The sequence below is a fragment of the Natrix helvetica genome, assembly GCF_964273705.1.
Source record: "Natrix helvetica genome assembly, chromosome: 6".
Taxonomy (NCBI): domain Eukaryota; kingdom Metazoa; phylum Chordata; class Lepidosauria; order Squamata; family Natricidae; genus Natrix; species Natrix helvetica.
In genome coordinates, this window is record NC_138553.1 from 27,606,813 (window position 1) to 27,619,946 (window position 13,134).

General features: G+C 40.3%; 1 protein-coding gene across 3 annotated transcripts in view; it reads right to left on the reverse strand.

The window, feature by feature from the left end:
• The window catches only part of MYH9 (myosin heavy chain 9), a 72,221-nt gene that overhangs the window by 42,881 nt on the left and 16,206 nt on the right, over nucleotides 1-13,134 (reverse strand). For all 3 annotated transcript variants that reach the window (XM_081958737.1, XM_081958736.1, XM_081958738.1), the window contains exons 2-3: nucleotides 5,035-5,388; nucleotides 1,886-2,042 (exon numbers count right to left, since the gene is read on the reverse strand). In XM_081958737.1, the coding sequence (XP_081814863.1) occupies nucleotides 1,886-2,042; nucleotides 5,035-5,367 (490 nt within the window). In that variant the 5' untranslated portion in view covers nucleotides 5,368-5,388. The remainder of the gene's footprint in view (nucleotides 1-1,885; nucleotides 2,043-5,034; nucleotides 5,389-13,134) is intronic.

The window sequence follows — 13,134 nt, forward strand, 5'->3', positions numbered from 1 at the left end:
ACAGCTGTTAATCATGAAGACCTATGACAACTAAAATGCATTTCATGCCTGTTGAAAGGCCATCTATAGTTTAGTCTTGAGCAGCACCAAGACAAAATAGATTTAAAACTCTGATTTTTTTCTTATTGTATGTCTCACTGTCTGGGCGCACGCAATGTGCTAAGACTCTTCAATATTTTTTCTTTGAAAAAGAACTTCTGTTCTAGATGTAAAGCAAAAAAATTGGATGGACTGTAAGTTCCCAAGGCGGAATAATAAATGTCAGACACCCCTATGCAATTTTCCTAATCTCCCTTTTAAAATCCTAGAAAGAACTGGAGTCAAATAAATCCGTCCACATCTACTAGTTTGGGGGTGGGAATAGGGCAGTTGCCAGTATGAATAAAACTGGCAGGCATGAGTGTAGATCAGGATCTTTCTTTTTTTTTAAATCAGACTACATAACCTGTTAGTTAAAAAAAAAAGTTAGAATTCCTGAACAAGAGGCCATGTTCTAATGATAGAAAATTAGCTACATTTGAGTGAACTTTTTTTTCGTTTGCTCTTAAGTCTCTCACAAAACCCCACCAATTTCTCACAGGATGTTAAGGTTTCACACAGCACCATTTGAAAAATCTTGTTTTAGATGACCAAGATACACCGAGTAAATAGCTAAAGCACTTTCAGTGTAGTACTTTCAGAAAACAGATCTGCTGTTCTACATAAACTTAAAGCAGAAGATTTGTTGTGATTTGTATTTTCTTTTTAAATTATAGTTATATCGTCATAATAAGCTCAGTCTAACTACATAGAAATTGACACTATTTTATTTAAAAAATTATCAGTGAAGCAACACAAAGGTCATGGAATTTGAGAGTTATAAAATCAAATCGTTTTTTAAAAAAATCCTTAGACAAAGACTATTGCTGCAACTTGTGGTAATACCAACAGTTCAGCAAAACCAGAATTGAGACACAGCTATTGAAGAATGCAATCTTGCTTGCACAAAATGTTGTGCCCCACCCCTGCCAGTTACAGTCTGGGTCTGAGGCAGGAAGTTTGCTCTTTGCAGAATCACCCAGATTAGGGAAAGAGATGCTGACTTTAGCAAAGGCTGTAACTTTGAATTGAAACCGAGGTGAGATGGGCGTCAAGTAAACCAAATATACAAATAAACCAAGGGGTCTCAGATTCTATTACAGTGCCTGCCAATTAAGAAGCCCTAAACCAAATGCTGAATTTAATCCAGGGGTGTCCAAACTTGGGAACTTTAAGACTTGTGGACTTCAACTCCCAGAATTCCCCAGCCAGCCAAGTCTTAAAGTTCTCAAGTTTGGACACCCCTGATTTAATCAATGCATTTAACATGCAATTTTTTTTTCTCTGATAGAACGTTGTGCTCCAAAGTGCTGACCATTTAACAGTCAAATTTTTCTGCTCCATTAAATGAGGGGAATAAGAGCATCTCTTGCTGACAATGTGTCCGTTATTTGTTTGTCTTTTAAAATAAAAATAAATAAATAAAAGCATGCTGCAAACCACGAAAGATTTCCTGCTTGCCAGGCTCTGAATGGAATCTAGAGCACAAAAGCTAATCCCAGTGCCCGAGTTCTTGCAGAGTTGCTGGCATTTCAACACAAGATTCCTCCCATACCAGTGGCCACTGTGTGAAATTTCCCCGTGGCTGAAGTAAATTCAAAGGAAGAGAAGAATGCTGCTTTCCAGGGACCAGAAGTTTAATTAAAATAAAGAACTATAACTTATAGCAGAAGCTGCAACATGCTGTTTCCATGCATTTATTGACATTTTATAAGCCTAAATCTCTGAGCAAATTATTTAGTTAACTGAGCACAGTTAACTAAATTCGTGTCCACAAATATTTTTTTAAAACTTTAAGGTACATTACCTTGCATCATACTCCTGTAGGCCGTATCTGTGATAGCATAGATATGTGGGGGCATCTCATGCCTTTTTTTGCCTTTGTACATTTCCACAATCTCTTCTGAGTAGATTGGCAAATTCTTGTAGGGATTTATGACAACACAGAACAGGCCTGAGTAGGTCTACAAAATGAATTGCATGAAGATTTATTTAATAATTTATTAGCAAGTTTCTAAGGCTGTCCAACTCATGGCATCATACAATAAATACAATCATAAAATAAAAGTATAAAATCCAAACCCTGGAAGAAAAGAAACACTGGGAAGCAAACACACAGGACCTGCCACCCTCTGTAACCTAAGTCTTGCAGAAAGACCCCGTTTTTCAAGGCTTTTTTTTAAAAAAAACATGGGACCACACTTATTTTAGTGGAGACAATGTTCCTGAGAATGCACACTTCTTAGTTCCATCAGGTGGCGCTGTTGATGGATGAGGCCTGGAGCATGCTGACTCTGCCTGATTGTACAAGCTGGACAAAAGTCACAGAAGGGAGATGATCTTTAGATCAAGGATGGGGAACGATGGCCCATTTATGACTTGCGGACTTCAACTCCCAGAATTCCTCAGCCAGGATGGCTGGCTGAGAAATTCTGGAAGTTGAAGTCCGCAAGTCATAAAGGAGCCATTGTTCCCTACCTCTGCTTTGAATCAAGGGTACTCAACCTTTTTTTTGTTCATAGCTCCTATCTGAGCCTATTTACTTCCATGACACCCCCCCCCTCCTCAGTTGCTGTTATCTGGGGGAGGGGGGGAATTATAATTTATAATTTGCACTGTTTATACATTGACAAAATATTTTTATCTAAAAATGAGAAGTGAGGGTTATTAGACATTGATCCTACACCTGGAAGTTCAGTTTGGATGCCCCCTCAAAATATGGCACATATTAAGAACCAATGCGTTAGATAACCAGAACGTTATTATGAAGGGCTTTACAGGAAGTTATTAGAAGTTGAATGCAGTTTCACATGCACTCAGAATATCTACCCAGAATATATGGTCTCTACAATGTACCCTACATAGTCATACATTTATTTCAAATGATCTTACTATTTATTAGGTAGCACGTTTAAATTAAAGTTGTTAGAATATTACTGATAATAATGTGAAATATTTAATACTTCTTTTACATGAAGATTCAGTGATCAGGATTGTCACTGTATTATGCTAGAAGATATAACAGCAAGATTCAGAGCAAACTTTATTGATTTAAGTGTACATTATCTGGCTTAACTATAGCCAGATGATCAATGTTAAAGTCAGGGGGGAAAAAAACCCCAGCCATCTACAGGTAGTCCTCAACATATACCAGTTCATTTAATGACCATTCAAAGTTACAATCATGGTCACTTGATCAAAATTCAGATGCTTGGCAATTGGTTCATATTTATGATGGTTGCAGCCCGCCAAGTAACCTGAAATAAATTCAAGAGTGACGCCCCAAAAAAGGTTGCCAAACTCCTCAAACACCTCCAGGCATCGCCACCACCCAGCTCCAGAAATTATTTTGCTTCAATAGCTGCCAACTGACCAGCAAGTCAGGCATTCTTCTATGATCCATGCATAATAAAAAAAAAAATTATTTATCAATACAGGTAGTCCTCAACGTACGACCACAATTGCACCCAAAATTGATGTTGCTAAGTGAGAAATTTGTTGAGTGAGTTTTGCCCCATTTTAAGACTTTTCTTGCCACCTTTGTTAAGTGAATCACTGCAGTTCTTAGTCACGTGGTTGTTAAAAGAAGCTGGCTTCCCATTGACTTTGCTTGTCAGAAGTTTATAAAAGGTCATCCCATGACCCCAGGACACTGTAACCATCATAAATGTGAGTCACTTGTCAAGCACTTTAATGCAAACCATGTGACCATGGGGATGCTGCAACAGTCTTAAGTGTGAAAAACGGTCATAGGTCACCTTTTTCAGGGCCATTGTAACTTCAAACAGTCATTAAGTGAACTGTTGTAAGTCGAAGACTACCTGTGGAACTCTTTCACTTCAACCTTGAATATAGTATGTTGAGGAAGAGAGTTTCCACTACAAGGACTCATACAAATTCTATACCTGGATAAAAACTTGATTTGTTGAATAGATGTCAGACGGAAATTTGAGAATAAAATAGTATCAGTAAAGAATATGGCTAAAGCTTATTTTCACAGTATAAAGTCAAATTCAGCTGAACAGAAAGATTAGAAGACATGCACCAATAATATTTATTTTAATTCTGAACTGAGCATTGCATTAATCCATACTTCCTCCTATGGCAGACTTACCTATTCCTACACTATTAAACCCTATTGAACTAATTAGTTGAAAAAGAACTGAGTCGTTTATAAAATCAATTTACATATAGAGAAGTTGCCAGTTGATACCTATATTTTGATGTCAGAGACCAATCAGAATAACTATTTTTCTCTGATAAATAAAACAGCTTGGTTCCCAGAGTTGTGGATGCTCTATAATTGGAGGTTTTCAAGAAAAGATTGGACAAACATTTAGTCTAGGGTAGGGGTTGGACTATAAGACCTCCAAGGTTCCTTCCAGCCTTATGATTCTATGATTCTAATCCATGAGATGGAAGAATAAATATATTTTTAGCATTATATTCATGCCAATTCTCATATAAGCAATTACATATTCTTGTTTCCATAGTAGCAATCTCATGAGAACTATTACCATTTGAGTTATGAGCAAATGCCAAGTCACCTACTCAAAATCTGTTCTAAGCAATCTCTGCTGGAGGCCTGAAATTAAGAAAAACTAGAATAGCTGAATTGTTCTGAAATTCTTTGTGTTCTGCATTGAATAAGTTGACTAGATCAAAGTAGATTTCAGAGAAGACATATCCACAAAGCTTTCTGTGCAGCTGAGTTTGATTATGTAAAAAGAATCTTTTTCTACCTGGATATAAACAATCACTACCATCAAGGTTTTAAATACAGGAATTGCGTACCAGATAAAATTCATTTTAGGATCAAATGTAATAATTTCTAAAACATTTTCCAAAATGCTTCAGTCACAGAATGCCTTTCAAGGCATCAATCATAAATAAGTGTGCCACTCCATTTTAACAGTTAAAAAATTAGATAATCTCTCCAACAAAATTATTACTTACATAGATTAGCCCTGAGTAGTATCGCTCTTTTAGATTATGTAACACCGAGGCCTCATTCAAGCAGGTCAGTTCAGCCATGTCTTCCACTTTAGAGAACTTGGGTGGGTTCATCTTTTGGATGTCATCTTTGTTGACTTTCACTTTCTTCCCATTCTCAGCAAGTTCCACAATAGCTTCATCTCCAACTTCCTCCTTCAAACTAGCAGGCTCAAATCCATTCTTCTCTGATGGTACCCATATGAGTTTCTTGGCAGCCCAATCAGCTTGAGCAAGAGGATTGTTGATGACATTTCTATCCACATATAGGTATTTGTCAACATCTCTCTGAGCCATGGTTGTTTAAGCTAAGGGGACCTGTTAAAATAATTAATATAATTATGAATATGATATTACAATCCTTTCACCCGCACATTCCATAGCTGTTGAATTCCTAGTATTTGTATGTTTGGACATATCAGCTTACATAACAAAGCCAAAATCATTTAATGTACGGAAACAGAATCCATAATCATTTTTGTTTAAATAACAGAGACAAGATCACTTAATATAAGGAAACAGTATCCATAAATATTTAGAGTTCTAATGTAGTAATCTGATCAAAGCATTCGTATAATTATAACCTACTGGCCAAAAGGTGAAAACAGCCATATACTGCCTCCTCATAGCTCCTATGAACTATAAAGGGGGGGGGGGGGGGGAGTGTTCTGTATAAAACAATGTGATTTTTCAAAAGCTTATGGAAGTCAAAAATTGGGAAGACTAAGTTAACTGCCCTAATGTTTAATAACATACCAGTAATACAACCAACCATTCTAAATAATGTGATTAAACTAAAGCAAGACTTGTTTGATCCTATAATATGAAAAAAATATTTCTTTTATGATATGTTTTGACTCTAGATACAGCTCAGTTCTAACAAAAAAAACCACTTATAGTGACTAAGCTTACAACTTAAATATGGAAATGTTTATTAGCTATGAAATGAGAGATTGTGTCTTCTTATTGGAAATCAGATTAGAGATGCAATTTATACAAGAATAAATTAAGGGTTACAATCACTTATTGCAAGCTGAAGTAAGTTTGGATATACTATCAAAAAGACTGTCTAATAAGTTTACTTAACAGTTCTAGATGACAGGCCTGGTAATTCTATCCTAGAGACAGGTCATAATAGGCAAAAGAGGTTAGTAACTATGGGCCCATCTTATGTATCAAAGACTGAAATTAAGAATGTAAGAGGGACAAATGGTAGAACTTTTAAATTATCAAATGAAATTTAAAAAGCATATTATCTATCTCTGAAACTCACAGGAAAAGGCTCTAATAATTCTAAATGAAGGTAGCCTGTTGTTATTTATTAAACATCTTCCTATGTTACTGTTATCAAAACAACTCATGGCAGATTACATAAAAGAATAAGAATGGATAAAGAGGTAAGAAATTATCAAAGTGACTGGACCATGTGGAGTTGCAATAGTAATTGGTAATGGTAACTAATTAATATCCACTTAGAATAAAGTATATTTCAAATACATCATTTATGTATAAGTGAAATCACACAAAAAACAACAGAGAATCAATTATAAATCTATATGTCTGAAAAATTTGATAATTTTTTATAAAAAATTATGCAGGAAAGGACAATCGCTTACTTTCCCTCTCTCCCTTTTTTATCCTTGTTTACCAGGTATAGATATATTAATAAATGTAAGACTCCTTCCACCTATTTTCTTATAAGTGGGTCAGTTATCTCAGGAATAAAAGAAAAGCTGGCTATAGGCAATGGGAATGGTTTAAGACATGTGTGTGATAAAGAAAGAAGAGACAGGATCAACAGTGAATAGATGATTGATGATAAATGAGTGGACTGAATATAACAATGAGACACCAGTATGGAAGAAGATTGAAATGACAGAACAGAAACACAAATAAATATTTGAAGGAAGAGTAAAGAGGTTGAGAGGAAAGCAAAGATAGGGAAAGTTTGGTTGAATAGTGTTGAGATAGGGCGGTGGTACTTACCTGATACGCCTCTTCTCATAGTGGGGGAGGAGTATCCAGGATGGGTTGACCTTGTCCTCTCTTGATTGGACTGAGTCAGATAAGCTCTTTTAGCCATGCCTTGGTCACCAGGCTCTACCCAGTTATCGGCAAAGAACTCTATCCAACTCGCTGTGTCATCCACTCTAGACTTTATTTTAGTTTCAAACCTTTATTTATTACTTCAACAGAACAGTTCAACAAACATTAACAATTTTGCAACATACCCATCTGAGGGAGGGGCTGGATACTCCTCCCCCACTATGAGAAGAGGCGTATCAGGTAAGTACCAACGCCCTTTCTCCATAGTGAGGGAAGGAGTATTCAGGATGGGACATACTAAAGGCTACACATCCCTAGGGAGGGTTACTCCTTTGAGTATATGCCCAAACTTATGCCTGGTGAGGCGTGTCCCCCGCCCTGTGAACAGCCTGCAACACCCTACGTCCGAATGAGGCTTCTGCAGAAGCAAAGGAGTCCAACTTGTAATTTCTCATGAATGGTGAGGGGGGGAGACCCCGTGGCTGCCCTACAGATCTCAGAGAGTGAGGCCTGCATGGCTCAGGCCGCCGAAGTGGCCGCGCTTCGTGTAGAATGCGCTATGATAGAGCTCGGTGTTTGCAGACCCCGTGCCTGATAGGCAGAAGCAATACAGGTTCTTAACCACCTGCCTATTGTGGTGGAAGTCACCTTGTTCCCAAGGGACCCCAGCTAGAAGGAAACAAATAGGGCTTCCGACTTCCTGTTCAGCCTGGTTCTTCTGTGGTAAATCCTCAGAGCCCTCCTCACGTCCAAGGTGTGCCACTTCCTTTCTAATGGGTGAGAAGGGTCCGGGCAGAAATTGGGCAATATCAGCTCCTGCGAGCGATGGAAGCAAGAACACACCTTGGGTATGAAGGAGGGGTCCAACCTTAGCACTACCCTGTCCTGGTGGAACACGCAGAGATCTTCCCTGGTAGACAGAGCCTGCAGTTCGGATATCCTCCTGGCGGAGGTGATGGCCACCAAAAAGCCACCTTAAGTGTCAGGAACTTCAGAGAGACAGTACGTAATGGTTCGAACGGAGGGCCTGTCAGAGCATCCAACACCTTGTATAAGTCCCAGAAAAGGTGCCTGTGCACCATGGGCGGTTTAAGATTGGAGGCCCCCTTGAGGAACCGCCTGACCATCGGATGGTGAGTCAGTGTCTGAGATCTACCGCACAGGAGTACTAATGAAATGGTCGAGACCTGTCTCCTAATCGTGTTGGGAGCCAACCCTCTTTGCAGCCCCGCCTGAAGGAAGTCCAGAACGTGTGCAACAGTGGCCCGGACCGGATCGTGGCCCCTAGAGATGCACCATGTTGAGGGGCTTCTGCAGGGCTTCTGCTGTTTCTCATAGTTGGACATCCAATTCTGAGTTTGTGGTGGGTTCAGGCATGGGGACTGGCCTGTCTGACTCTTTTGCCATGGCTAGAAGGGTGCTATGATTCTATGACTAGCATTAGCTCAGAAAATTTCTTGAATGTATTATGAATTCTTTGGGTTCAATTCACTTGTCAGCCACTAGGGTGCGTTGCAGGGCTTTGGAGATGCAGGCGCGGTTCACTTGTCAGCCACTAGAGTGCATTACAGAGCTTTGTAGATGCAGGCACAGGTCACAATTTGGCCACTAGGGTACGATACAATGCTTTGTAAATGCAAGCGCACATCACTTGTTGGCCACTAGGCGTTGCAAGTGTTGGCCTGAAATACTGGATTGCAGTTTGTAGAGGAGTCACTAGTGGGCGCTGCTTGTGCCTACTGTTTGGACTGATTGGTAATGGCGCCTTCCTTGCTGTTAAAGGACGGAAGGCTGAGTCAATCTTGAGCCAGTGAGATTCGAACTGCCAAACTGCAGCTAGCAGTCAGATGAAGTAGCCTGCAGTACTGCACTCTAACCCCTGTGCCATCTCGGCTCTAGTTGCCAAGGCTATTCTGCTGGTTAAATTTGTCAAGCTGACTCTCCAATTTTGGAATTCCTAAGGGTTTTTACCCGAACTCGGAACCCGTCTTGGACCTGGCTAGTTTGGTACCTTCTATAGGGGTTGAGCCCTTCCCAAATAATTCATAAACAATAGTAACCAATCCACAAGAGCATAACAATGTCTTCAGCTGAACTACATCTGCCTTTTGGCCCTTTGGCTGCCCGAAGGCTTTGCACACACAAGTTAGGCTGATGTTGGGATGGTTGGGGCGTCTTTATTGCCCCTCATTGTCAGGACAACTTATCATTAAAGTTCAAAGGATTTGGGAGGTCGGATCTGGGCTAGCTGAGAGTTTCGTTTCCATGGAGATCTTTCCACGAGGCTTTTACAACCACTTAAGGAGTAAGGCTTGGAATCTGCATCAGGTTTCTCTTTCTTTGTTAGGCCACATGTGTTTGGCCTTAACAACAGCAGATCAGATTACATAGGTTGAGAAGGGGTGGGGTTGCTTTATCATGCGATTCCTGGATCCCTTCCCCTGGAGCTCAATTAGATGGAAACAAGGTCGATCTTGCTTTCAAACAAGGAAAGAGAGGAAACATGCTTTTCTAACTTTGCAGGATCTGCTTTCTCAGTGTATCAGAGAAGAACAAAAACAGGCTTTTCAGAGCAGATTGAATCAGCTAGGTGATAGACGCTGCATTTCTCATGCAACTCTTGGCCCCTTTTTAACATATTTTCTTAATCACAACAGAGTCCTTCATCTCTGGAGAGATAATCAGCCTTTCTCACTGAAACGGGATGTTCCTCTTTGCTCCAAGAGGGGGGGGAATCCTGGCAGCTGATTTCAGTTAGACTGCAAACAGAGTTTGGGATTCAACTTCAATGTCCCTTTTACTCGAGGGGAGCTCAAAATAACCTCATCTTTACACTGTTCTGCCTCGGGTGGTTGCCCCACCCCATGCCTGCAGAGGTAGAAGGGAAGCTTGAGGAGAATGCCCCGTAGTGAAAGTGACTGCCATCCTGGATAGAGCCCCAGATGCCTGAGGTATCAATGGGAATCCTCACTTGGTGGGAGGGATCCTCCTCTGTGATCGCATCAGGCTCCAGACCAGGGGGAGCCTTCTTGCTGATGGCCTTATGGCTTTATGCCTCTGCCTTTCATATTTAGAGGCAGGTTTGGGAGGCTTGGAGGCTTGGAGCCGGAGCTTGCCTCTTTAGCCCCCTTGGTGGAGATATGCTTCCTTTTTGGCCTTTGCCTTTCCTCCCCCACCCTTGGCTGATGCCTCCGACATGGTTTCTAACTTTTTAAGGGCTCCTCAGTGCCTCCGGTGGTTGCTGGTTGCAGGGCTGAGTGCTTGGCTCCTGCCGGCCTCCTTTGAGCTGCTGGGGGCCGCCATCTTGGACCACGTGGTTTCAAATGGCTCCCGACTCCTCCCGGCTCCAAATTCAAAAAGCTCCTCTTTGCTGGAGCACGTGGAAGCGGCTTGTGCCTTTGCAGGCTGCCACTCAGCTTCCGCTGCCGCGGGGGGCTTTCTCTCACCTCCCGCAGCTCTTTCTGAGCCTCTTCACCTCTCACCTTGTTCTCTGGCGATCGCTGCCAGCGTGGGCGCTCCGGGGCGTTTTAAAATGCCACAGTTTGTCGCTCAACCCCTGAGAGGAGTGGTGGAGCACTCTGGCGCCCTTAGAGCCTCCTTAGGTGTCGCCCTTGCTGCAGAGGCCTCTGCGGAGCTCGCTTGTCTGTCTTTGGTGAGTCTCCTCACTTAGTGCCCTGGGTCTCGCTCTGTGACCTGGGCTGCACGCTGCCTTAGCGGTTGCTGCGCGGGCTTTCTACCCCCTTTCTACTGGGGGTTTCCTCAGCTTCTAGTGATTGATCAGGCAGCATGGAGGCAATTTTGATCGCTTTTGCAGCAATTTAAAATTTTTCCTTTAAGTTTCTTCAGGATCTCTGGATGAACACAGCTGTCCGTTGATGAACTGAGTTGATAACTGGGTGGAGCCTGGTGACCAAGGCGTGGCTTTTAAGAGCTTATCTGACTCAGTCCAATCAAGAGAGGACAAGGTCCACCCATCCTGGATATTCCTCCCCTCACTATGGAGAATATAAACATTTAAGCAACAAAAGACAATGTATGAATCATTATTTGGATGTAGTGTGGATGCATGAATGAGCTGCAGGGACAGAAAAGTACAGAGAAGTACAGTGAAGATCTAAACATATCTTTCCGCTTATCTCATGCCTTTAATTTATTTTGTTTATAGAGCTATGTTTATTTTGAATATCTAAATGTATTTCAAATGGGCGGCAAAAGAACAGGAAGTAGATAAAATTTCTTCTCATTGTGATATTGTATATCAAGACTACAGCTGCACATGAAACCTCCAACTTATTTACAGTTTATATAATTATAAAGTAACTATATAAAACTGTTTCTCCTTTTTTAGCCATATTGAGCCCAAAGCTTCAGAAAATGAGTGCTTCCAGCTAAATTTAGTTACTTTCAATTTCAACATATTCTGAAAATCCTAACTGATCAGCCTGAAGTTTTTGTCTATTTCTTTTCAACATTTCTGCTTAGAAGACTTCTGATGTGTTTTACCAGTCCTCATGCCATTCAGAAGACGATATCCTTGGAGAAAAAATATATATCCTCCTTTCCCCTTTCCACTGCTTTAATTTGTTATCCAAAACAGCAAAGGACTCTTTGGCATTGAAAGAGGGCAACTGGCAGGCCAATCTCTTTCACCTTATGATTGTACTGTATAAAGAGCCAAGGGTAAAAGAAGACTAGTGCCACTCAGTACCCAATCATGATATTAAATAAAATTAAATAAAAATACATTTCAAAACCAAACAATTAATTCCATGCAACAAAGGGAAAGTAAACTCAGAAATCCAACAGTCCAGTAAGAATATATATTTTGTGATTAAAATACTTAAAAAGATTGAAACTAAATTAAAATAACAAATACCATTTAACAGTGCGAAAGCAACTAAGTTGTTTACGAAAACTGAAATAAAGTTATTAGCCTGAAATAAAAGCTCTGCAAATATTTCAGTTACGTAATATTGTAGCCATAAATAGGAAAGTGATATTTCAATTATCTTTCCAGAAAAGAAGTTAAATAATAAATAAATATTGAGGTTTCATCTCTATAACATGTACACATGTTACGTAATGTATGTAGTAGAGCAGAGGTGTCAAACTCGATTTCATTGAGGGCCACATCAGTATTGTGTTTGACCTCAGGGGGCTGGAGTGGACATGGCCAGGGTGGACTTGGCCAGCTCAATGTCACTCGTGTCGGGGGCACCTGTGGTGGCCCAAGGGCTCTGCCAGCAAAAACAGGTTCCCGAGCTCTGTTTTTGGCTGTGATGGCCTCCTGCAACCCTCTGCCAGCAAAAGTGTAGTAGAGTTTCTAATTCTTCATTAGCAAATGCACAATTCACATGCAAAATGCCCATAACCTTTCTTCCAAAAAAGTAGCAGGAAACGCAAAAGTATTTTTGGATTATTATGATATGTTTCTTTTCTTTAGTTCTTACTTTTGATAAATGTAAGATGCCCAGATTATTTGGAGTTGGGTAATCTCAAAATTGTATTAAATAAAAATAAAGTCATTTATTTTTAATAAATAACTTTATTAAAAGTTATTTATTAAGGCACCAGTGCCAGCCTAGACTGTGAGTTCTAGTCTCACCTTAGGCAGGAAAGCTAGCAGGGTGACTCTCAACCTAAATCATCTCACAGTATTGTTGTTGGGAAAATATGAGGAGGAAGTTGTACTGGATATGTTTGTTGCCTTATTTGTAAAAATAATAAAAGTGGAATACAAATAAATACATAAAATACAAGACTAGACTGTAAGACAAATACCTTCACTTAATCAGCAGAATCCTACAATCCTTAAATGAAAAGCCGCTTAATAAAATCTTATAAAATTATGCAGTCCTGATGATCAAATTATCATAATGAATAAACACAATCAATTCTAAAGTAATCACAGAGAGAGCCTGTTTGGTGCAATAGTGGTTAAGGCACCAGGCCAGAAACCAGGAGACTGACTTCTAGTCCCGCTTTAGGCATGAAAGCCGGCAGGGTGACTTTAGGCCA